The sequence below is a fragment of the Lygodium microphyllum genome, chromosome 3 (genome assembly GCF_053477565.2).
Source record: "Lygodium microphyllum isolate KBCC chromosome 3, Lygodium_microphyllum_v1.1.10, whole genome shotgun sequence".
NCBI classification, from domain to species: domain Eukaryota; kingdom Viridiplantae; phylum Streptophyta; class Polypodiopsida; order Schizaeales; family Lygodiaceae; genus Lygodium; species Lygodium microphyllum.
In genome coordinates, this window is record NC_141137.1 from 149465605 (window position 1) to 149492167 (window position 26563).

A 26563-nucleotide genomic window follows, 5' to 3' on the forward strand; every position below is an offset into this window, starting at 1 on the left:
ACGTCAGCACGAGGGGGAGAGATACAAGAAAAGAGAAGGTTTCTAATGATGTTACAGGTCCATTAACTTTAGGATATGACTCTAGTGAGAGTCTAGATAGTGAGTTTGGCATACTTGCAGTGGTTACACCTAGAGTTAAGGAGAGATATGTACTACATCATGAGAGAGCACAATCTAGTTTACCTCATTGGGGAAATTCCAGAGAGAAAGGAAGCCTGTGGGTAGGCTTACCTACAGTGGATACTTAGTGATACACTATGCACACATGACAGAAGTCCAAAAATACAAAGAGCCTACATCGTTTGCAGAAGAAGCAATTAAGAATGAGAATTTGTGCAATGCTATGGATGATGAATATGAGGCTTTGCTGAAAAATAGAACATGGGATTTGGTTGAGTTACCTGAGAGCAAAATACCTATTGGATGCAAGTGGGTCTATAAAGTAAAATGTAAGTTTGGTGGCTCACTAGAGAGGTACAAAGCTAGATTGGTAGTGAAAGGATATGCCCAGCAGTATGGACTAGATTATGAGGAAGAAAAAATGCTTTTCTAAATGGTGATTTGATAGAAGAGGTTTATATGGATCAACCAAAGGGCTATGTGCATCCCGATTATATGTCATATGTATGTAGATTGAAGATGGCATTGTATGGCTTAAAGCAAGCTCCATGAGCATGGAATGCTAGGATTACTTCCTGCTTGTAGACACTTGGATTTCAAGTAGGTAAAGCTTATCACAGCCTATTTACCAGGAAAATAGAGACATGATATGTGATTTTGGTACTTTATGTAGGTGATTTGGTGATCACAAGTGATGATATACATGGTATTGATAACATAAAAGCTATGCTATAGAAATAATTTCAGATTACAGACTTGGGAGAGATGAAATTTTTCTTAGGGATTGAAGTTATGCGTATACCTCATGGGATATGGATGATACAAAAATAATATGCATAGAATATGTTGGAGAAGTATGGCATGCTAGAATGCAAATCCATGGATACACTACTAGAGCAAAATGTAAAGCTAATTGTTGATATAGGAAATGTGATAGAGAACGTGACTATGTATAGACAAGTGGTTGGGAGTCTGATCTATCTCACTATCACTAGACTAGACTTGAGTTATGCAGTTGGTTTGATCAGCCAATTTATGCAGCAGCCAAGGAAACCTCACCTTGATGCTGTGAAACAAATTTTGAGATATGTGAAGGATCATTGTCTTATGGGTTGTTCTATGAGCATGGTAAGCCTATTGAGCTTACATGTTATCGTGATGCAGATTGGGCTAGCTGTATGTATGGCAGGAGATTGACTAGTGGACATGCATTTGGTTTGGGAAGTAGCATGGTTAGTTGAAGTAGTAGAAAACAACCTATTGTGGCTCTCTCAAGTAAAAAAGTGGAATACAGGGGTGTAGCATCGGTTGCATGTGAGGTTGTTTTGCTAGTTAAGTTGATGATTGACTTGGGGATTCATGTGGATAAACCAGTCAAGCTGTATTGTGATAACATGAGCAATGTGCTCCTAGCAAGAAATCTAGTTTATCATGCCAGGTCAAAGCACATAGAGATACATTACCATTTCATCAAGGAAATGGTACTTCGAGGCATGATAGAACTCATACATGTGAAGATTGAAGACCAAGTGGCAAACATGTTTACCAAATCACTTGGTATAGATAAGTTCACTCATGTTAGATCGATGGTTGGGATATAAGAAGTGACTTGAGCTTAAGGGGGATTGTTGACACGCAAGCTCAGTTAGTACTTCAGTCGACTCTATCAAGCAGTAGATTAGCTGGATGACATGTATGTGCAATTTAGTTGATTAGACTTAACTAGTACAATTAGACTAAGTTTCTTTACACTACTTGTTGACCTAGGTTTTAGTACATTTTACTTGGTGTTACTCACTTAGTGTGAATGTGATGAATAATGAAGAAAAACTATATTGAGAACTAACTGCTCTCTATTGCCCCTATCTCTCTCTCATTCTTTCTAACACTTTTTGTGCTAAAAAACCATTAAAAAGTATCCTCTTTTTGGGTTTCTTACTTTCTTTGCATAAATACCATGCTTTTGTCTAATTATATATAATTCTTATTATATAAATCTATCCTAAGGTTTATAAAAACAATCATCTAACCCTTTAGGTCTTACAGAAAAGTTACATCCAAATAAATAAATTGCATGTGTGCGCACACAATATCTCTATGCTAGAGAGCACCCAAAAATACAATAATTTGATGCTAATGAAGAACCTTAAAAATAATTATTTTATATGCACTAATTACACTTCTTTCTCATTAATTAATTTGCATAACTCCATCTAATAATCTGCTCAACACAACACAAAATGGATTAATCCCTTGCCATCTATTTGTAGTGCTACATACATCCACACAAGTAACAAGTCATATATCATGTGATAAATAGACAAAGAAAATCCACAAATTTAAAGAAATAAATATCATCTTATTTTCATAGCAATTATCATAACACTCCCTCTCACTTAACCACTTATCCTTTCAGCTCTGGAAGCAAGGGATAAATAATAAATAAAAGCAATAAGATACGACTGAGCTTTAGTCTCACATGTCTCTCACTAAACCTCACACACACACACACACACACACACACACACACACAAACTACAAGATATAGGCCTTATACCGATGTTAAAAGCGACAAAAATGTAAATAACAAAAATTACCCCCATCGTCGCAAAAGCGATGCCATAGAACAGTCGGTATCAACGTCGCTATTGGCGTCGGTATGCGACGCTGATACCGACGGTTTGTGATGAAAATAATGATATGAGCAGTAAATTTGCGACGCCAATAGCGACGGTAACAGGGAAAACAAATTTTGCTCTATTTGAGCCATACAAAATAGTTTCTGCACTGTGTACAATGCTCGTGCAAACAAAAACAAAGTATACTGAAATCATAACACTAATATATGAAATAAATACATGATCGCATAATGAAAGCGATTGGTACAATCATGACAAGATATCGCTAATACATAGAGAATGTCTACACAGATCAGGCGACCGAAAAATAAAGGTGTGTGAGCTCCAGGGATCCAAGGGCGAGCTACATATCCTCACCATTCAAAAGCTCGTCCCGCCGCAAAGGAGCATCGAACGGACTCTGCAAAAAAAGAACAAGAAAGATGAGTGACTTACAGGACCGCCACGTCTATACAATCGGTCGATCAATGAAGTGAGACCATGCCTCTCTGCATATCGAGTCTCAAGGCTGGTCGGATCGTGATTTGTAATGGAGTGTTGCAAAGAAAACAAAATACTAACTGCTAGAAACATGATTGTCAGTACAAAGGATATTATAAAAAAATAAACAAGCAAAACAAAAGGAAAACTTACAAACTCCTCCAAATATGTCATGTGGCCGCCACTTCCAAGATGATGGACCACTCCGGCCTCGAGTCATGCCCTCGCCGCCTCGCGCTGCTGACTCCAATGTCCTGGAGAATCTGTAGCCTCCTTCCTCAGTCAACGCAAGTCATCCGCGTCTAATCACTCGAGCTTTGCAGCCCCACTCTTGAGTGCCTTACGTGCGTCGGATCGTTTGTCTGACATATATACACGCATGCAATCCATCATCCAGCCCGTAGAAAATCTATCTACTGAGACTGGAATCGAAAACTCCTCATGCAAGGATGCTACGATGTAGTCCTTGCTCCCCTCCGGTATGTTCTTCCAATGATCTAAGACATTGTGCCGAAAAACTTGTTGGCACAACTCTCTCATGCGAGCCATCACCCTCCTCCCCTCATCATTCATGATGATGGCTCTTGACCTATCATCGGCTAGATATACATATCCCCCTGGGGTATGCCTAAGATGGGTTCTCTCCCATCTGCGTCCACGCTCTTGGGCATATCCAGAAGACCCTTGTGCATCCAGTGTACCGACCGAGGTAATATCTGTCAGAGTGGCACCCATAGTGGCACCCATAGGGGTGCCACCTGCAGACGACAGAGCAAAAGCCGAAGTAACTGGAGTAGACATCTCCACAGGTGTGACAAATCCTGGAGATGATGCAACTCCAGTTGAATGACGAGATGGAGACACCGTGTCCGTGCCTCCACAGCATCCACCTGAGCTTGAGCCACGCTCCATGGAACCGCCACGAGAGCGAGGAGTCGCACCTGTATCCTGTGCCGACCGCAGGCTCATTGCCTCCGTATCTCTGCAGTATCCCCTTGACCCTGAAGCACTCCCTCCCTCTGGCCCAATTCTGGAGCATCGACCTCGTCTGCTCGAAGCTAAAGCATCTGATCGCGCTGAAGTAGATCTAGCAGAGCGGCCTGACGAAGACCGAGACAACTCCTGCTCTGCCATGTCTCTGAATCTCACGATTTGGTCTGGAGACAAAAAAAGTGAAGATATCCTGTAACTCCTCATCTCTCATCCCTCGACTCATCCTGAAAATGTCACCTGCACAGACAAAAAATGATGTTAGAATAATCAATTTAAATCATACAAAGCACAGTAATATAAATCCTAAAAAAAAGATCTCACTTAAAATGCATATCTTATGTACCCTTATTAAAGCGATTGGTCAACAAATTGATTAAGTGGATCCCAGTAAGTATGAAGTATCTTATGGTCCCATGTCGATCTCCTGACACAACTCTATATACACTGGAAAGTCGATAGATATGTCACCACAAAAGGATGAGTCCACCTCGTTCTCAAAGAATTCTTGGACTCCTGTATTTCCATCATTGTTAGCCGATGCTGGCTCCAAGCTTTCGGTGGCCTCCACCCCTTGCAATATCGACCCTTCTATTTGCATATTGTCTTTATCTATGCTCGGAACATCGCTTTGATCATATATTCTCGCACTTCGGGGGGGAGTTGAAGGTATAACATACCACGATCGAGGTTGTCGGGGGTTTGGATAGAAGATTATATGTTCACAAATATGTACAAGAGAGTTTAAACTATTGTGACATGTACTATGTCGTAATACAATTAACAAACAAATGAGTCCATGCACTTGTTCACAATCTTCCGGCAACACAAAGGTGTCGCGCAAATCCGTCCATTTTTTTTCTGAATCTATTTCAAGAAATCCAGATGAACCTCGTCGAACTATTGCTCCAGCTCCTCCAAGTACCACTTTGAACCACTGCACATCGAATAGTATCATGGAGAAGCTATGGTAATCCACCGTAACAATACTTTGCAAGTTCCCAAAATACTCCATCTCATCTATAACCATGTTTGGATCTGTTGCTTGTCGCTGGCTCTCTTGCTCAAACCTTGTCATGATACCACCATCCATTGTGGAGGGCATTTTGTCAATATGCCCCACTCGAAAATGCCGTCCGCGCGACCACGCTGCACTATATATTTTTTACTGTACATTGAAATACTCAAATTAGATGTCGCATATAAAATATAGATACAACAAATCCTAAACACCTCATCACCTTTGGACTATATTCCCTCGATAATTCCCACTCTTCCATTGAGACCTCTGTCCCTTCGCAAGACGTTGCAGTCAAAGCTCCATGCAACCATCGCATTGACATGAACCGCAGCATCTCCTCCATGCCCTCGGGATATTGAATCGGTCAATGACATGTACTACATCGAAATTCAGATTGCGCTTCCTCTCGATCTTGCCTAGCAATCTGATACTTGGCGAGCCACGTCTCCATAGAGGCATGGTGCAACATAAAAAAGCGATTCACCTTCTCCTCCATTGTAGTATCCATTCTTTTTTCTATCCCATTTCCAACCATCACATCTCCAGTCAGTCTATCATTGTCCTTTAGCGACCATAGCATTTTTTTGTTTGGATCCACCGTTGGTAGCCATTGTGAAATATGCACTACTGCCTCAGACACCAACTAACCTTCAGCCATGCTACCTTCAGGCCGAGCTCGTTGTCGCACAACGCATCATACCCGTCGGAGTGCGGATAGACTTGACTACTTGCTTCACAATGCACTCTTCTTTAGTGGACAAAACCCAAGGAGCGCGAGGTAGCTGCACGCGACCATTAGCACTCGATTGCGGCCAAAGCGCCTCCATCTTACCTACCTCCTTCAAATCCATTCGTGCCCCTATAGTGTCTCTCTTTCCTGTGATCGTACCAGCTTGCGACGTTCATACGTGTTGGAGATCATCCAAGAAAACCTTCCCTGTGTTCATGATCCTCTGGCAAGAAAGCGGCGTGTCCTTGATATACCATTTTCTTCATGGTTCGTGACCTTCAGGAGTCTAACTGTGGCCCGCACAATGGACATGCATGATAACCTGAGGTAACCAGACCTATTTCAACACCACGACCCAATGAATACAAGCTTGAATGAGATAAAATATAGATATTACCAACGAGAATGGAGGCCTATTCACCTGAGCACTCTCCGAATCCTGGAAAGTCATGCATCGTCCACATGAGAATGGCTCGAATATTGGCAGATCGCCGACCATCGCGCTTGCTCATATCTTGCACAGTGACCTCCTCCTCCCACAAAATCTTAAGCTCATCGACTAATGGATGAAGATACATGTCCATATTTTTGACTTTGTAGTGGCCAGGGATGAGTAAGCTAAGGATGAGATGTCCTTTCTTCATAGAAAGCCATGGAGGGATATTGTAGTTGACAAGGACTATAGGCCACACACTGTAAGAAGTTGAGCGCAGACCGAATGGGTTCACGCCATCCATTGCAAGATCGAGCCGAAGATTCCTTGGCTCTCGGGCAAAGCTTGGGAAGGTAGAGTCAATGTGGCTCCATGCACCTGAATCTGCTGATATTCGTTGAACTCCATCCGTGGACCTATTCTGTGCATGCCACGTTGTCAAGCTCGCCATGCTGGACGTACGAAACATGTGGTTTATGCGGGGGATAAGCAAAAAGTGTCTGAGAACTTTTTGAGAGATGGTTTGCCCTTGCAAGTCTTGTCGATACCTGTGAGCACCACACTTTGGACATGTCTCCATGGTCTCGTATTCTCCTCAAAACAGTATGCAATCGTTGATACATGCATGGATGTTGTTGTAGTCCATGGGAAGCTTTCGTAAAACATGTCGTGCATCATCACGAGACTCAAGTATGGTATTTGCAGGTGGTAATATATGATATTTCAATAACATGGAAAAAATCATAAACATCTTGAAAAAGCACAAATGTTTTTAATAATAGTGCCGAAAAAAAATTCAACGAAGCATATATACAAGGTACCTAAATAACTCGGTCACACTCGCATCGCTCCACCTGTATTTTGCTTGCACACTTAAGAGTGCAAGCAGTGTCTTCAGGTAAGATACTCGGCACCCATCATATAATGGTATGGATGCTTCCTCTCTGAGCGGATCAGAAGTCTCGACATCCATGGGAATCGATGCATCGATCATTGCCTCCATCTCAGGCTCCAAGATTGTAGGTACGTCTGGAAGGCTGCCTGCTCCTCTGGCATTGACAGTATAGATTGGCCTTACAAGTGGTGGATTGGCTCATGCACTCCATCCATCGCACACCCATGAACTCTTCTAATTGGCCGCAAAGGGTGCACTCCTCCTTGGGACGAGACATTACCTCCCTGGATAGAAAATTTGCCATCTAGACCCAATCTTATTGTATATGGTATTAAATTAGCTTGCGAGTACAATGCATAATTGATATTAACTTTTTTTACCGTTTGCTAAAAATCCGCAATCGCCTGATCAATGATCTCAGATTGAAACTCGCCAAATTGTTGTACGTGTTCTATAGACAATCGACGTTTTCGTCTAATTGCCAGTGCTTGCATTGAGAGCAAGGACATGGGATACGCTAATTAAGATACACCTCACGATCTTGAACAACAAGACCTTTATCCTTTTTCATTTTGTCTACGTTACGATAAACAATTTGTTTTTGTTATCATTCTTTTTTTTTCTTAAATTGTTATCCTCTCCTTCCATCTCTCTCTTTTTTTTTCTTTCTCAAATTGTTATCATCTCCTTCCATCTCACTCTCTTTTTCTACGTTACGACTATGACCACCACCATGACTACGACTATGACCACGACCACGATCACGACCACGACTACGACCACGATCACGACCACGACCACGACCACGACTACGACTATGACCACGACCATGGCCGCGACCACCACGACCACGACCAAGACCACAACGACTACGACCACCACCATGACTACGGCTACGACTATGACCATGACCACGACCACCATGACCACGACCACGACCACCCACCACGACCACGACTATGACTACGAATACCACGACCATGACCACAACCACCACAACCAGGACTATGACTATGAATACGACTACGACTACGACCACGACTACGACTATGACTATGACTACGACGACCATGACTACGACCACGACCACAACTACGACTACGACCATGACGACCACGACTATGGGTAGGTTGCACTCACTAAGAATAGGATTGGTGATTCACCTCATCTTCTCTCCATCATCAATAGAATTATCCTTTACCATTTACAACTCACCCATCTTCTCTCCACACTATTGCACACTACAATCTCTATGAAGGCATGAGATTGGGATCTCCATAGATACCAAAGCATGATCTCTAGCTTGATGGTTGCATATATACTACTACTACTCATGGAATAAACCTTAAAATAGTTATTATGCTCAAATATATGCTTGTTAGAGCAGAAATTTGTTCCTAAGACTATTCTAAGAAAGAAAGATGGTTAATGATAAAAGAGTGTCCTTCCTTGCAAATGATTTTATATTATATTTATTAATTAAAATTGATAGTTGAAGATGAGTTTCCTAAGAGATCTTGTGGTGATGCTGTTTTAGTTTTGCAAAGCATATGAATAATGCTGTTTTAGTTTTTTATATTTGTCTTTTTAAGAAGAGATTGATTTTTATGGAATATCCAAAGTTATTTTTGGATTTACGTTATGAAAAATGAATGTTTTTCATACTGATAGGTTGATTGCCTTCGTTGTATATTTGCGTGGTGGAGGCTAGGACAAGCTCCATGTATGAGAGGTCTCTTTGCAAGAAGAACATTATGCTAGGAGGCACAAGTATGCTAGGGCTCTCTAGCCATATATCCCTTAGGTTTGTTGAGGATCGGCCTAACCCCTATGAGCCTAGGATGAGCTTATTGTAAGGTCATATTTACTTTTCTCTCTTTCTCTCCCTCTCTCATTTCCTCTCCCTCCCTCACCCTGATCCTCTCTTTCTCTCTTTCCCTATTAGGTTTAATGATTTTTCTCTCTCCTCTCCCTCTCTCATTTATTTTTCTCTCTTTCTCTCCCTCTTTCTCTCCCTCTCTCATTTCCTCTCCCTCTCTCACCCTCACCCTCACTTTCTCTCTTTCTTTATTAGGTTTAATGATTTTTTTCTCTTTTTCTCTCTCATCTCCCTCTCTCATCTCCCTCTCTCATTTTTTCTCTCTCCTTTGCCTCTCTCATTTCCTCTCCCTCCCTCACCCTAACCCTCTCTTTCTCTCTTTCCCTATTAGGTTTAATGATTTTTCTCTCATTTCCTTTTCTCTCTTTCTCTCCCTCTCCCTCTCTCATTTCCTCTCCCTCCCTCACCCTGACCCTCTCTTTCTCTCTTTCCCTATTAGGTTTAATAAATTTTCTCTATTTTTCTCTCTCCTCTCCCTCTCTCATTTCCTTTTCTCTCTTTCTCTCCCTCTCTCATTTCCTCTCCCTCCCTCACCTCCTCTCCCTCCCTCACTCTAACCCTCTCTTTCTCTCTTTCGCTATTAGGTTTAATGGTTTTTCTCTCTTTTTCTCTCTCCTCTTCCTCTCTCATGTCCTTTTCTCTCTTCATCTTCCTCTCATTTCCTCTCCCTCCCTCACCCTCACCCTCACCCTCACCCACACCCTCTCTTTCTCTCTTTTCCTATTATGTTTAACATCTTTTTCTCTCTCCTCTCATTCTCCCATTTTTTCCCTCTCCTCTTCCTCTCTCATTTCCTTTTGCTCTCTTCCTCTCCTTCTCTCATTTGTTCTCCCTCCCTCTCCCTCTCCCTCTCTCGTTTCCCTATTATGTTTTCGTCTCCCCCCCTCTCCCTCTCCCTCTCCCTCTCTCATTTTTCTATTATGTTTAATGTCTCCCTCCCTCTCTCTCCCTCCCCCTCTCTTTCTCTCTCCCTCCCTCTTTCTCTCCCATTCCCATTCCCTCTCCCTCTCCCTCTCCCTCTCCCTTATTTTCCTATTATGTTTAATATCTCCCTCTCTCTCCCTCTCCCTCTCTTATTTTCCTATTATGTTTAATGTCTCCCTCTCTCTCTCCCTCTCTCCCTCTTTCTCCCTCTCTCCCATTTCCTCCCTCTCTCTTTCTCTCCCTCTCCCTCTCCCTCTCCCTCCCTCTCATATTTCCTCCCTCTCCCTCTCCCTCTCTTTCTCTTTCTCTCCCTCCCTCTCCCTCTCTCATTTCCTCCCCCTCCCTCCCCCTCCCTCTCTTTCTCTCTCATTTCCTCTCCCTCTCTCAATATACACAAATTAAACCCTAAACAAGTAAAAGAGAGAGAGAATGGACTCACCGTAAAGATTTGAAGGAGGGTTTGGCAGCTCCTCTTTGCAACGGCGGCTCTTCCTCTCCTTCACGAACGACGGCGGCGGCGGCGGCGAGAAGCCTTCTTCCTCTCCCTCTCTCATCCTCATGCAAAACGGTCGCTCTCTCTCTCTCACTCTCCCTCTCGAAAAATTTCCCGAATGCGCGGAATGACACATGCTCAGGTTTCAGCCCGCTTTTTTTTTTTGTAGGGCGTCGCTATTTGTGTCGCTAATCGGCGTTGCTATGGCCTAGTTTCCTTGTAGTGACACACACACACACACACACACACTCTCTCTCTCTCTCTCTCTCTCTCTCTCTCTCTCTCTCTCTCTCTCTCTCTCTCTCTCTCTCAAGAAATGGAAGCAATAAGCAAGTAGATAAGAAGATTGAAAGTGGAAGATTCAAAAGTTGCATGCAACACAAAGATTTAGCTATCTATTCACTTTCAACACATTATACATATTAGGTTTAGGGTTTCCACTTTAGGTTGGGCACCTTCTACTCACTTTTACTTGTGACTAGATGCTTGCAAATACCACATCTCACGATTCTAGTCACTTAGTTTTACAAATATAAATATAAAATATGTCTTTAATTGTGAGAACAAAGTAGGAAAATTTCATAAGTGCACCTTATGGACAAGTAGTTCTTAAAATAATATATAAAGGATTTTAAAAAATAAATTCATTCACTTTGATTGGTTTTTTTGCTCCTTAATTCTAGCTTTGTATGTACCAAAGATCAAGAAGAATTTGTCTTAGTTTTTGCACTTGCTAAGTTTGGCTTGATCATCAAGTTTGTTGATGAAAAATGTACATTTCATGATGTTTCATGTGGTGTTACAATTATTACATCTAATTCACTATATTGTGGGCTATACAAGCTTAACAAATTATGCTAAATTTATTAGGGCATGTACTGTATACTATTTCAGATACAAGACTTTGACATGCATGATTTGGTTGTTTGAATTTTGCTAGTTTGTTGTACCTATAGAAATATGGCAGCCGTATCTTCATTTCTTAGTATTGAGGCACCAACAAAACACATTTGTGAGGGGTATATATCTGGTGAGTACAATGTGCTTCATTTCCAAAGATGATTTAGTTAGAGCTATTCGCAAATTGTAGCTGGTACATAGTGATGTTTATGATCCAACATACTAACTTTTGGCAAATACCCATACTTCATGACTTTTATTGATGATTACTTTAGGCATGCATGGGTAGATGTTTTAAAATCCATGCGAAGTTATATTTCAACCATTATGTAAGTATGGTAAGAATTACGTTGGATATAAAGTGGGCAATCTCATGAATTGTTTTGATTGAGGGGAGAAGTATATGTCTAAGGAGTTTAATGCATATTTGGTTGAACATGGGATAAAACACCAATGTATAGTGTTGTATATATATTGCAACAAAATGATGTGGCTAAGAGAAAGTAAAAATCGTAAAAGCAAAGAGAAGTATAAATCAAGAAAAAGACGCAAGGCATGGAATAATTTTCTTCATTTTTTGTGAATATCCATAATCAATTTTAATGTTATTTTGAGTCATGGGTAGTGCCCATATAAAATAATATTTTTTGCTAGGAAGTAAGACCCACAATTAGCAAGGGTACGAGAACTCGCTTTCATTAACTTTCAAGGCGATTGGTGTAATCTAAATACACATGTATGAATCAAGAAAGACAAACTTGGAGCTAAAACTAAAAACCCCATGTATAAAAGCTAGAAAGTGAATAAGTAAGCTCATTCTTATGGTGTGTAAACCCAAGAGCATGCTTCTCCTTCTTGCTTTTACTTTGTCTACTTGTGCTCCATCTTGAGAGTCAAGGAGAGTGAGAGTGTGAGAGTGAGGGAGAAAGTGAGGGACTTGAGAGGTGTCCTTGCATGTGCTTTTCTTTTCTTCCCCTTCTTAGGTGAAAGGTGGATTAGAGGAGAGATTGGGTTGCTTCTCTTATTCTTTGCACTTCCTCTCATAGATCAAGCACTTATAGATCGAATTAGAAGATATGGAGGAAAGGAGGAAAATCAAGCATCATAGCACGAATCATGGAGCCATCATCAAGCTTTCACTTCATGGCATCAAGGAAAAAGTAAGGTGCTAAGCTTACTACATCCTTATCAATTCATTCACTCTTGCTTTCATGGGATTGGGGAGGAGAATGGATAGAATGATGAGTGAGGGAGATGTATCGACAATGTGAGAGATATCCATTTTTAAGAACAGGATGAAGCGCTTGAAACGATCAGTGTCCTATCAAGTCTTTTTTTCAAGCTTATGAAAGGTATGGCATTTTGGTTCCATTTTGGGATGCAATGGAATCACCCATGATGGCATGCATTCTCTCTATCATGCATAAAAAATAGAACTAGGAATCCAAAATAGAATAGGAGCCCATACTCTGAAATGGATTAGAAGTGGAGCTCAAAATGAATGTGAGATAGGCCAAGATGGATGAACAAGGAGAGATAATAGGATTTTGGGTTGCAATTTTGGATTTGAAGTAGAGTAGCGATCTACTATAACCTTAAACAATAAAATCCTTCTTTTTAATCTTAAATTTTTATCATTGTTTAATACTCTGTGTGGGATTTAAGGGGCATGCATACAAGTCCAAAGTAGGGGGCTTGAGTTGTTCCCCTATAGCTCTCTCTGGCCTTTGAGAATTGAATAAAAAGCTAAACCTTTGTGTGTTAAATTTTCTCTAGGTTTTTGGGACGTGAGAATTGCAAAGGCCTTTATTGACTCAGACGATCGAAGTCTTTACCTAAGGCTATATGACTTGGTAGATTCAAATGGCTAAGGCCAAGGACATAGCATCCATTATCTTATTGATTAAAAAGGGCAATAGTTTAAATGCATCAACATATGGCTATACTGAAGCCCATAGGGCCCTTGCCAAAATACAAAAAGTGAATGGGGGCCAAAGGCCCTTAACTACATTTAGACATCCAAGGTTTTTTTGCTAAGGTATTAATTTCTTAAAGCCTTCAATTAGGTTGAGAGGTCTTAATTTAGGTCCTTTGGACTTAGAGTTGCTCATTAGGTTGCTTTACTAAGGTCATTTAAAGCAAGGCCTTGTGACAAGGCTTAAACCATTACTTGGGCACCCTCATGACCAAGATGGTAGCAATGTGCTTGACCTTCTACGAAGTCTCAAACCTTGAAATTATAGAGTCAATCTATTTTTGAGACAATTACATAGAGGGAAACTTTGGAGAACAATGCTTTGCAATGCGCATCATTTAAAGACACTAGACAATGAGCTAGATATTAGAGCGAGAACAAGTTTTGGGGAATCTATCAAGAGTAGGCCCAAGTGGGAAAATGCTACTATGACTTGCACTCCTATCCCTTGTGTGGATATTGAGTACTCATTCAATGTGATCTAGTCTAAAACTCTCTACATCTTAAGTACAATCGAGTCATCTTACACCAAGGTGGGGTGCAAATCCATAGGGTTGGCCCATTATACCCCAAGAATGGTGTTCTAGATTACCAATAAAGACATTTGTGTATATGCATGTCATGTAGCTTGCCATGCATTAATACACTCAATCCACCCAACAAGCCCACTATGATTAAAAAAATCTTTTAAGATATAGAGCTCAGGTCCACCAAGTGATGTATTTAACTCTTACTCTCGATATCATACCTTAAATTTTGGTGTTTTCTTGATTGAATGAGCAAAACAAGAACTCTAACTATATCTTAAGTAACTCCAAAACTCAATTTCTTGGATGCAAAATTCCTTAGATGGAGGGATGAGTTCCCAAAAATTTTGATCAATCTAATTGGCCTTATAACTCACTTAGGGGACCTATAAGTAAGCTAGAAGATTCCCATCATTCCAAAGGGAAACAAGAAAGGAAGCTATGTGAAGAAGGAACTTACCTTATCAAAGTTGAACCCTCAAAGTTTAGAGACATTTTAAGCAAGGTGGGACCATAATCTCAATGTTGAGCACTAGTCTACATACTCTCTAGGAAGAGATTAGCAATCTTGACTTTGAAGTCTAGCCCTATGGATTGGTGAAAAGGGACCAGTTCAAGGTAATACTCCAAGGGTACCTAATTGGACTAAAAACATTGCAATAGAAGAGGTAGTCCCAAAATGATAGTCATAATAACACCTAAACGATTACCCTAAGGGGCATCTCATTGCTACAAGATCCCTTTTTTCTTGAGAAGATTTAATACTCATGCGATTGGAACACCTTGCATTCCTAAAAGCATCATAACTTGTTCAAGCTTTAAAAATATTGGGAGAAAGGCACCAACACAAGCTCAAGTTGTTTCCATAAGGCCATCACTTTATCTTGCTCTAGTCACCAAAGTATTATTTCAATGGTGATTGATTACTTTAGCCATTAGTTGCAAGATCTTAGTTTCAAGAGGCTTAATTCTGATTGAAAGTCAAAACAATAATCCTCTATACAAGGAACTTGATTATTGCCATAGAACACCTCAAACTCTTAGATTGCCTTCATGAATACTGATACGATCTTAAGCCATCATGAAACTAAATGGACCCTAGCCCCACACAAAGTAATGAAAATATCCACAAGTAGTTGATGACACGAATGCAAGAGTAATTGGAATACAAAAGACTCTCAAGAGGTTGCAGTAAAGCCATAGGCTAATAGATCTTGTAAGAATTGAATGGACATCACTTGAGGATCCAAGATACCCTAACGAGCATACCATAGGTAGTGAGTATGGACTAAAATCAAAAGGCTAAATGAGCTAGGTAGAATGAACCATACCAAGAGCAAGTGCAAGAACAAAACAACATAAGGCAAATAAAAGGAGGAGGGATCGCACCTTGTGAAATATATGGTACATAGAGGGATAGAAAAGCATCCAAGAATCATGCAAAATGAGACGTATCTACTTAACCTAATGATCTAAAGAGGATGGAACCCATGAAGCAAGGAGTCACAAGAAAATGCTATATCCTCAAGACACTTTTGTGGCAAGGGGCTCTAGTAACTATGGGACTACAAATTTGACAAGATAGAATAAAATTTATTGGGCCATATGTAAATTCTAAAGGCATGTTGGGATAACATGTTGTCATGAGACTCAAGCCCATCAAGGAGAGATTATCATGAACTACAAGGTCTACGGAGCAATGGCAACAACTTAAGTGAGTAGAGAATCAACAATTGCATCTAACAAACTATTAGTGGTGCGGACACTGACTTCAACTAGAGGTTTGGAAATATCGTTGTCACATGTACTTAAGGCATTGGAGTTGCAATCAAGATGTTCAAGGAAAATTTTGACATGCACACACTCACTCCTAGTGGGAGTCTAGGGGACAAAAACCGTGCATCCTTGTGAAAGAATCCATCTAACAAGGGGGCACCATCTCATATCTAGAAACTACCTCACAATCAAAGACCTAGTAAGGACACTTGCACCCTTGAAACAACTCTAAGTACGACAAACTATTGCCCCTAAAATGGTGCAGAAGGCACACACAAGGGGTAGAACTTGAAATAAGAAAAGGGTCTCACATTTTAGGACAAGGGACTCAACAAACTTGGCAACATTTCAAAGGATCACTACATAACTACTAAACCTAGGAGAGACTATGCATGAGTACATAACACACCTTTCCAAGTGAGTGTGATGATGTTGGAAGCATCAATAACCTAAGGTTAGTTAAACTCTTAGGGCTTGGTGAGAAATTTTAAACAAGGGAGCTTCCTAGAATCATGTTCTCAACATGAAGGCTATCTTGCAACTAAAATTGCCAAGAAGAATTTCGACACATTAAGCAAGTTTAGTGAGTTTTGGAGAACCACACTCGAAGCTAGGCTTCTTAGGACAACTCTATTGAGAGTCCAGCAACCACTAGCCTATCACAACTAATAATTAGGGCACTTGAACTATAACCTCAAAGATTTTATTAGAAAAAACAAAAACCCTTTTTATACACACACACTTATTATAAAAAATCAAGGGAAAAAGAATAATGAGCATCGTAGGCTTCATGAGAGAAAACATAACAAAGAGCACAAAAGGAAACAACGGATCACATCAAACAAAACAAGGAAAAATAAGAGCCACAATTATGCAACAATAACAAGTGAATAACAAACCACATCAATACTAGCATTGATACAAGAGGGACAAAGGTGCCTTCAAGAACACACAAGGAGAACGAACCAAATAAGATGAATTCTTATAATAAACTAGATTGGAAAGCAAATGAACCTAGAAATAGATCTAACCTAGATAAAACATAAAAGGTGAACATGTAATAAGCCCACATATAATGACTAAAAACAAAGACAATAAAACTTAAAAGAGCCATGCTAGCCATCTAGGGCAATTAGGCCACATAGGGACACTTGTACACTTTTGGCCTACACTCTATCTAAAGAAAATACAACACCATCAAAAGACAAAGGGGGCAAGAAAGAAGAGAGGAGAGGTGGTAGGAGAAAGGAGAGATGGTAGAGCAAGGCAAGGTGTGGAGGGAGAGGAGTAAATATCATTACTTATTAGGTTCCTTGGTAACCCATGCTTGCACAAGTCCTAGTTCAAAGCACTAGTAATTTTTAATTGCTGAAGTTTGGAGAATGATAATGTGTATTGTTGGGCAAAAAAAATGGTGCATGCAATGAATCAATACAAAGCTATTATTCATATGTTTCAACAGAAAATGCAAGGTTTGATTATCAATAAATAAACGAGTTCAATTCATGTTTGAACCTAATTGAGAGAGAGAGAGAGTCTTATCATTTACAAAAGGCTAAATCACCCTAGGGGCAATAATAGATACATTTAAGTCTATGAAACTATCATGTTTTCCAAAAACGATAAATGAAACCATAATAAAAAAGTAAACATTTAAAGGAATTGGAGAGAGAAGATTTGGGGGGGGGGGATGGTATGGGAGTTTCAATCCCCAATGAGAGAGAGAGAGAGGGATGGTGGGTGTGTGTGGGTATGTGTAAGTAGTTGGGGGAAAGAAGGCTATAGAATGAAAGTACAATCCCCGACATGAGAGAGAGAGAGAGAGAGAGAGATGGCACAAGAATTGGAGAGGTTGCAAGAAAGAAAACGTGTGGATCCCCAACATGAGAGAGAGAGAGAGAGAGAGAGAGAGAGAGAGAGAGAGAGAATGGGAAGGAAAATTGGTGGGTAAGACAGTTGGGGAGAGAAATAGATAGATGGGTGATGGTGGTGTTGGTGAGTATGGTACTTGAGAAGGAAGAGATGTTAATGGTGGCGGTGGTGGTCTAATTGATCTTAGTGGAGACACAAACATAGTTTAAACTTTGAGGTCCTTTATGGCTTTTTTTTTATAAAGTTTGTCAGTTTTTGCTCGTCAATAGAGTAGTTGTAATCATTGCTCCTAACCTTTTAAGGCTCTTCTATCTTGCCGGTAGGTGTTCTACTTCATATACAAAAAACAAAACCTTGAGACATTTACTGTTAATAAAAATTATTTGCACACAATTGAGACGTAGCTTTACACATGTTAGCTACAATGAGGTCAACAAGAATCCAATAAAATCGATTACACGTACCCTTGGGCGTACCCACAAAGCAGAAGCATATCTTAGAGATTGGGGAGACACTCGGATGGTTTATTGCCGATATGTATGGGACTCATTTTGAGTAGCAAAGAATTCCGTGGTAAGTAATATATGCCAAATGGGCCTAATTGGAAGGCCAGTTGAATGCTGGCAAGTAAAGAAGGTTGGTAATAATATTTTTCATGGTATAAGAGAGCTGAGACCTAGCAAGTGTCGCCACATTGAGTAGAGACGGTGGTTGTTTGCTTGGTGAAAGGGTCTATCCTCACCCAAAGCAGGGAGAAAATGGAAGCCACTAAGATTGACCATACGATGACAATGGTGGGTGTCCTGTTTTGCCTGCCCATCAGTCCCTTCAAGAAAGGGTAGAGATGGACAATGACCCAAAATGCGAAGAAGAGCTTGCCAAAGAGGGGGCCCCATGATTCGTAGCCACTGTTGAGGGCATCCGATACTCCGGCTACAATACCCACCAGATTCACCACAATCAAGGTGGTAGGGGGGATGAGGAGCGTCGTCCATTTGAACTCATAGAGCTCCCCAAATTCATCTGAGTCGTCGCCCCCTCCCTTCGCAGTGACTGTGAAGTTGGTGTCTATCCCACCAAGCACCTTCAGGAGCCCTTGAAAGACAGCAAACAAATGAGCCGACACACCTCCTATCACCCAGAATTGCTCATTTCTCCACCAATCCTCAATGCCTACTCCACTCCACCGCATTTCCATTATACCAGTGATAAAAATTGACAAAAATAGGGAGATGAACCAAAGGCTCGCAAAGTTGCTTATCTGCAAAGGCAAGATCATTGAGAATAGGATTCAGTACTGGACGTGTGTGATGATGCGTTTACAGCTTTAGTTAGTTAGGCATTCAACTGCAGTTACAGCTGAAACTGACTATACTGACCGAAGGTATGATGAACTTTCCAGTGAGCAGACAGATGGCAGGAAGAACACAATAGGCCAACAAGGGTATTGAAGTGAGAGGGTAGACGATCGTGTTGATGTAAGCCAAACGCTGCAACCACTTCAGTCTGCCTCCATAACCATACCACAAGGGGCAGTGCTTACTGAGCAGAATCTCCACTGATCCAAGAGCCCACCGAAGAACCTGATGGAGACGATCTGAAAGGTTGATTGGAGCCGATCCTTTGAACGCAGGCCGTGTAGGCATGCAGTACACAGAACGCCAGCCCCGGCAATGCATCTTGAAGCCAGTCAAAATATCTTCTGTGACGGATCCGTAAATCCAGCCAATCTAATCAAAACAAAAGGAAACAATGTCAGTCTAGTAATCCGCTAGACTAGAGTCAACTGTCCTAGGAAGTGTGGGGACTGACACTTAGAAATGTACTACAGGATATTCGTGACACTTCCAATGAGCTGCTAAACTCTTTCTGCATTGACAATAGTACTAAAGGTGAAGCCATACTGCCCGCATACTTCTGTGTTGGCCCCATCTAACGTCAAATTTATACACCACAACCACAGATAAGGCATGATGCATGTAGCATGGGTGCCATGGGACAACAGCAAGGATCGATCTTTTTTTATTATAAAGTCAAACACGCTGACCTCTTTGCCCCAGTCTGTTTTGTCCTCATATCCACAACTGATGACGTGAATTGCCTCCGTCAGGAGAGAGCCAGGTGATGCAGATGGTGGCACCCCTCCATCCTCGTAGAAAGTAGAGGCCACAAATACAGGTGACTGGCCAAATTTCTTTTCATAGTTCTTCTGAGAAGGCAAGAGAGACTTATTGTCATCTTCATAACCTGAAATAGATCAACAGTAATTCTTCGTAAGGACCAGAATAGTAGACACTCTTCAGCATCAGATTTTCAAGATCAACAGCATCCCTCCTGCTGGCTCCCTGAACGCCAAAGTATTCAAAAGGATCAGTTCATATTACTAAAGCAGAAAGGATACCTTCTCCGCCCTCCTCTATGTCCTCCAAAGTGAACATCGGAACAGCAGAGTTGCTTCTTGCTGGTGGCTTCTTTGCTGAAGCCTGAGACTTGCTCTTCTTGCGAGGCTTGTTGCTTGGAGGGGCTTCATGCCCATACAATGCTTGTCTTCTGAACACAGTTCCTGTGCCCACATACACTGGACCTTGAACTCCATCTAGACCCTTCAAGTTGATCTGAGAAGAGAAACAGGACATGCCAATCAAAGCTATAGTGTTTTTTCTGCTCTTATTAAGCTAGAAATCCTATCGATGAGTGGCAATTACTCACATCAAAGAACACCACATTGTGATTCGCATAACGATCATGCAAATCAATACCATCAAATCTCTGAGGAAACTGCACATAGCAGACCCTCTTGCCAAGCTGTGAGTCCATCATAAAGCACATGGCTTCCCTAAGGGCCTTGCTGTTGTTGATGTAGTGGTCGCAATCCAAGTTCAGGAAATAAGGAGCATTTGTAAGAACAGCAGACACTCTCACCTGGAGAGTCAAACACTCCATCCAATCAATGCAGAGCTAAAGAACTGCTGAAGTTTGCTTTCAGTGCAGAAAAAAAGGGGTCGGTAGAAAGCTAACAAAATATGCACATTGCAGAGTCACATACCAGAGCATTCATGGCACCTGCCTTCTTGTGATGGTTGAAGCCTGGCCTTTTTTCACGTGAAACATAGACCAGCTTAGGAAGCTCATTGCCCTCAATATCATGTCCTCCAGTGTGACCTAGAAACACCTGGATCATAATTACCAGGTGTACCATGGTTATTCATATAGCATATCAACTTTGTGTATCCATATCCCATGGTTATATATGCAGCATAATATCATGAGTGCTCCATAATTACAAAGCATGACATGGGCATAAAGCTCCAGTTTTCATTATTTAAATACTGAGATTTTCATTCCAAAAATCCTTATTTACTTTTCCATGGAACTGTTACAGACTTTGAGGAAATAATATTTAATATACATATAAAGCTGTAGTGTACACTTTTGCCCCTGCCTGTTGCATTCTTCGGAGGCTCACACCATGTTTGGGACTCCGTATTTTCTAAACACGGCATCTCATTAACAAAGGTTGAGGGTCAGTCGAGCAAAGAACCACATATACAGATACCGTACCTGTATCATTCCAGGATGATCACGACTGTTGTTTCCAGGCCAAGGAGTACCATCCTGCATACTCCACCCTTCCTCTGGAATCTTATGTGCCTTTGCAACAAGACCGTTGATCCTGACTTTGAATTCTTCATACTCCCTCTGAAATTAAACGCATGGAACAGGTTTCACAGAACTGCAGGAAAAGTAAACATTGTGCAGATATCTATGACGTGTAAATGTAGGTATGCCCTAAATACGTGTAGTGTGTGTGTGTGTGTGTCGAGAGAGAGAGAGAGAGAGAGAGAGAGAGAGAGAGAGAGAGAGAGAGAGAGAGACCTTCATGGCTCTACGCTCCTTCACAAAAGTAGGCTGTACTTTATCTTTCAAGTAATCAATCTTCTGTGCAAAGTACATTTCAGGGGCACGAGGCTCAATGTTGAACTTTTTGCAGAAGGGAACCCACTTCCGAGCAAATTCTGAGGTCTCAGATAGTGTCTCAAAGGTCAGCATTGCTGCACCATCGTCAGACACATAGCATGACACCTTGTCCACAGGATAGTCGACTGATAGAATGGAAAGTACTGTGTTGGCCGTGACCAATGGTGGCTCCTTAAGTGGATCCACGGTACTCACATACACATCGACTGCAGAGAGTCGTGATGGTTTGCCCTCGGGCTCAAACCTACACCATATGGGATACATTTTAATGTGGTCCAATGAATACTTGCAAGCTGGCTATCTATTGATCATTGCAGCAAACTAATTACACATCAAAAGGAAAATTGGAAATGAAACAATGATAGAGACTGAAGGATGCAAGTCCATCTGTTTACTTCATTGCCCACATATCCATTGTGCATTCAGTCAATCAAAGTTTTACCTTAGACTGAGTCTATCCAAATATGTTTCTCTGTTGATTGGAAGCCACTTTGGGAATTGGTCAAGTATCCAAGATATGGCAAACCATATCTCGCAAATGACTGAGGTTAACCACAGTCCATAAGCATCACTGACAGAGTTCAATATCCGAAATCTGAGAAAGAAGGCTAGGATCACCAAACGGACAATAATGATGATCCTGTAGGGGTTAAGCCTATTTGGGGGTATCTCCACTTTCCTTGACAGAGGCTGTGTTCCATCATCGATCCTGGCAACGAAACCAAACAAAAACGAATTACACCACGATCCAACTTGTCCAGCCAAAGGGAGAAATTGATACACCAGTTGAAACTTCTTATAGGTCAGTTTACATTGAGAGATCTCCAGTTTGGCCACGGTCATCTGCATCTGTGGCACCACCTTGGTGTCCCCCTCCTTCTGTCATTGCCATCTGTAACTTTTCCTGTTTTGTCTTCCAAGTATCGAGCCTTTCCTTCCAAGCAATATCTCCAAACTCATAAGGGCTGAATTCTCTGCTCATATCCATACTTCTGGACCCCACTGAGCCTAGACAACAGTCACAATGATTCAGTTTAGAGCACTGAGTGCAAATACCAAGCACATATACATGAAGCAACATCGAACTAAGATCTAAGAGACGGGATGAAGGTGCACTAAACACGACAAGTCACGGTACCGAAGTAGCTTTCAGAACAAGTCAAAAGTGCGTACTTGGAATATTGGAATCCGCGTATGGCCGAGGCTTGCCAGGATGATCTGGTGAGGCGTCAAATTCACCGGAAACCTATTGAACAGCCATACATAGTAAATAACTCGTTCGGAAATAAATTTTGGAAAGAGGAGAAAAGGAAAGGCTGCATACATATCGAGAGTTGGTAAGGAGTGGGATTTGGGGAAATGTTGACACAGGTGGTTGAGGGACATCAGCACGATTCTGAAATGTTTTATCTTCAACCTTCTCCTCCTGGGTGTGCCGCCTGGTTTTGCCTTGTGCATCAGTGTAATTAAACTCATTTTCAAGGTCGTCCACATCATCCTCTTCGTCATCTCCAACGACTCGTGGACTTCCTGTTGAGATCAACATATAGCAGCTTTGCTTCAGATATGGTACATGCACGATAAAATTACGCATTTCTGTGGTTTGGTACTATATGGAAGCGCGCACCATAAGCAGTATGTACATTGCATAGGATCATCCAACGAGTTCGATCAAATATGTTGACCCTATTTCATGAGGTTGTGGAAAGAGCAGTTTGAGCTAAGGGATTGGGCTCACCTTTGTGTCGCTTATATCTCGTCTTGCATTGGGGGCATGCCTGGTTACCGTCCTTGCGCTCGTACTCGTAACAAGGTCTGCATACAGGGAAGGCACATTCGTTGCAAGCAACAAACAACTCGCCATTGATGGCAACCCCGACATCATCCCCGCAGATCTGGCACACTTGTCCCGCACTCGTTTGTTGTAGCGGCCTTGGCTGCAAGAAAGGGAGAACACTTTCTTACAGCGTCACTATACCTAATCACATATATATCCGGATGCAAGCATCCTCCGAACTGTACCGCCACCAGACCATTGGTTGTAGGAAAGGTTTTTTTTGTAAAATATAAGGCTTAATCTTAACACAATGGTACAGAAAGAAAATGCTTAATCTCCATGCAATGCTACCAAAAAAATGGAATGCACTCAAGAAAAGTTACGTATATGGTGCTCTTACCGCATGGGAATGCTCGGAAGGGATGACGACCAGCTGGTTGCGCTTGTAGGATCCTGCAACGAGACCTGCGTTGGCTTCCATTGGAGAAAAAGAATGCAGGCTCGAACAGAAGGCGACGGTTTATGTACCGGTCTACTAGTGGCAATCACTGGCCAAAAATGGAAACGATGAGGAGAGAGGCCATGGCAGGAGGCAGGATCATGGCCTTTTCTTCTCTCAACTCTTCCTTTCTGTCTCTCTCTTCCTCCCTGAATGAGGAGGACGAGAAGAATAAAGAATGTAGAATGGAAGAAGACGCAAAGAGTAGATCCGAAGGAAAATGGAAGGAAAGAAGAACGCCGAGTTGGTGGACAGTCAGTCATCGTCCCTCTGGACCGCGAAAACCAGCGGTTTTGTTTTGCCCGGTTTTGATACGAGGGCGTCACCGGCTGCTCCGGGTCCCACCCGTTCCCCCTCACCGACACGTGGTCCACTTCCTTGCCATGCTGGTATCGTGGACTTTTACTTCAAATTAGGGCTTCCTGGCCTTTTCATTTTCCCGTTTTAAAAATTAAAATTGTTATTTTTTATTTAATGATTATGGGCATTATTAAAAGCCTACCCTTCAACCGCCGCGACGTGGTCGATCTAACAAATGGTTGCTGCCGTCTCACCATCATTTTAAAACCATCTAATCACATCTAACTTAATCTACTAATCACATCAATTTGCAAAAACAGCTGCCTTTCCCCCCCCACTGGCCCACAAGAGCTTTTGTGACAAAGGAGCGGCTTCGCACAAGGACACACAACTTACTTGCTCTTTGCCAATAGCCATCATGTTTCTAGAAACGACCCTTCAGCTGTGAACACTCCTTGAGCAGTATGATTAATGGTATGCCCTACCTTCTCTCGTGAGAATGGTTGAATGGCGAAAGATCTATTGAAGCGTATACATGCAAAAAGCCTCAAGGTGTCTTTTTAGGGTTAGAGCCGTGACACATGCAGATCAATTCAACTTGTGCTAATTGACATGGTTAGCCAAATCGATCTATGCACACCTATATTAACCCTTACCACATTGTTTTCGGGACTAACATGGAGTCAATGGTTTACCCTTCTTTTGATGAGGTCATTCATGCACCTAAGCAAGTTAGGCAAACGCATCAATCAAGTAATGTTTTCATCATTTGTCCCACTCCAAGCTCTATTCTCTCTCCTCTTATCACAATCAAGAGTGGCGAGCTCCACCAAAAGTTTAGCATGTAGGGCCCACCAAGTTCATGTTCACTACTATGCAAGTCAATTGACCTTCACATGGCAAGGCTATATGAGTTCCTCCAAGCAATCTATGCACAAACTAATTGCATTAGCAAATCTAGATGCATTCTAAGAGGAGAGAGAAGTTCCAACATGCTAAAGAAAAAGGGGGAGATTGTGAACTTAATCGACACATGTGATTTGCTTAGTTGAGTTATGTTAGCAAACAATTATTCAAACTAGTGATTATAACTCGCTACACACATTTAACACGTGCTAGCAAGAGGTGTAGACAGAAAATCTAAACAATGTGATGCAATATGTGACTTACAACTACATTGACCAAAGTTGTAGTAAGTTGTGTATGAGTATAATTGAGAGGCGTGCATAAGTAAAGCCTGAGCTTTAAGTATCATGCTTTTCCTATTTATGAACATCCATACGAGACCTTGATTTTCTTGCATTAGCATGTATATTCGTTGTTCTCTCTTCTTTGCATGGAATCACTCTTGAGTGGAGCACTAATATTCTTCTTGTACTGAGCTCTTCAAGTAATATATCATTAAAGAAAGCAACAATGTCTCTCACCTTAGGTTGGTATAACATATCCACATTGTATGCACTTTCAAATTAGTTGGATTTGTGAATTAAATCATACCTATTGAAGTTTAATTTTTTGAAGTTTTTTGGAATCACTTATATATGCTAACTTTGTCTATCAAAGCTATCTATTTATTCTGATATGTTGTAAAATGAAAGAAATGAATTTGTGGCTACAATTGGTAGTCATTTAACTTAATATGGTTCATGATTTTTGGTGTTTAAGAGGACGTCAACCAAAAACATTGTGCAAAATGCATATGAACACCCAAATGTTAAGCCATATTGTAAATTCTATGGTTATAGTCGTTCTAATCAACTTATGGATGGGTGCATGAACTTTGCCTTCAAGTTTAAAGGTGTTGGTACTCCATACAATGATTGCTAAATCAGCAAACTAGTACAGTGTGAAAGTGGGTAGACAATTAACCCATCTAGTTTGATTTCAATAATATAGTTACCCACTCATGTATTGTGGGAAGTTACTCAAGGAGAGGTTCAAGAAAGGTGACTACTACTTGGGATTTGAGTACTTGGTAGCTTCATGGAATTCCCTACATGAAGATATTGGTTTCTAAATAAATGTGAATAGGGTCAAAAAGCATCATTAGTATCCTACTACAAGCTCAAGTCACCAAAACTCTAAAGATTGTTATTCTTTAATGAATTGTCAAAAAGCATCATTACTATCCTACTACAAGCTCAAGTCACTAAAACTCTAAAGATATTGGTTTCTAAATAAATGTGAATAGGGTCAAAAAGCATCATTAGTATCCTACTACAAGCTCAAGTCACCAAAACTCTAAAGATTGTTATTCTTTAATGAATTGGCTCTTTATCTTAGCCATTGGCACAACAAACCAAGTCTCCACCTTACTCAATCTTAAAGAAAAATTAGCCATCAAACCATCAACCA

General features: G+C 41.2%; 1 protein-coding gene across 1 annotated transcript; it reads right to left on the bottom strand.

The window, feature by feature from the left end:
- Positions 1–18016: 18016 nt before the first annotated feature.
- Positions 18017–24114, bottom strand: LOC148039024 (putative cellulose synthase A catalytic subunit 1 [UDP-forming]). The gene is made up of 14 exons (XM_087674898.1): positions 23810–24114; positions 23371–23569; positions 22957–23162; positions 22806–22878; positions 22445–22640; positions 22075–22341; positions 21531–21876; positions 21216–21353; positions 20701–20826; positions 20364–20576; positions 20056–20269; positions 19702–19901; positions 19034–19384; positions 18017–18915 (listed from the first exon to the last, which is right to left on the bottom strand). The coding sequence occupies exons 1-14, from the start codon at positions 23888–23890 to the stop codon at positions 18331–18333; spliced, it is 3195 nt and encodes a 1064-aa protein (XP_087531024.1). The 5' UTR covers positions 23891–24114; the 3' UTR covers positions 18017–18330.
- Positions 24115–26563: the final 2449 nt, after the last annotated feature.

Excerpts from the sequence above, each read along its gene's own strand:
- LOC148039024 (XM_087674898.1), bottom strand. The coding sequence starts at position 23,890 with ATGGAAGCCAACGCAGGTCTCGTTGCAGGATCCTACAAGCGCAACCAG. Across the intron at positions 23,570-23,809 it reads CTTCCGAGCATTCCCATGCG|CCAAGGCCGCTACAACAAAC; the intron begins GTAAGAGCACCA and ends CCTTTCTTGCAG. Across the intron at positions 20,577-20,700 it reads CAGGTGCCATGAATGCTCTG|GTGAGAGTGTCTGCTGTTCT; the intron begins GTATGTGACTCT and ends TTGACTCTCCAG.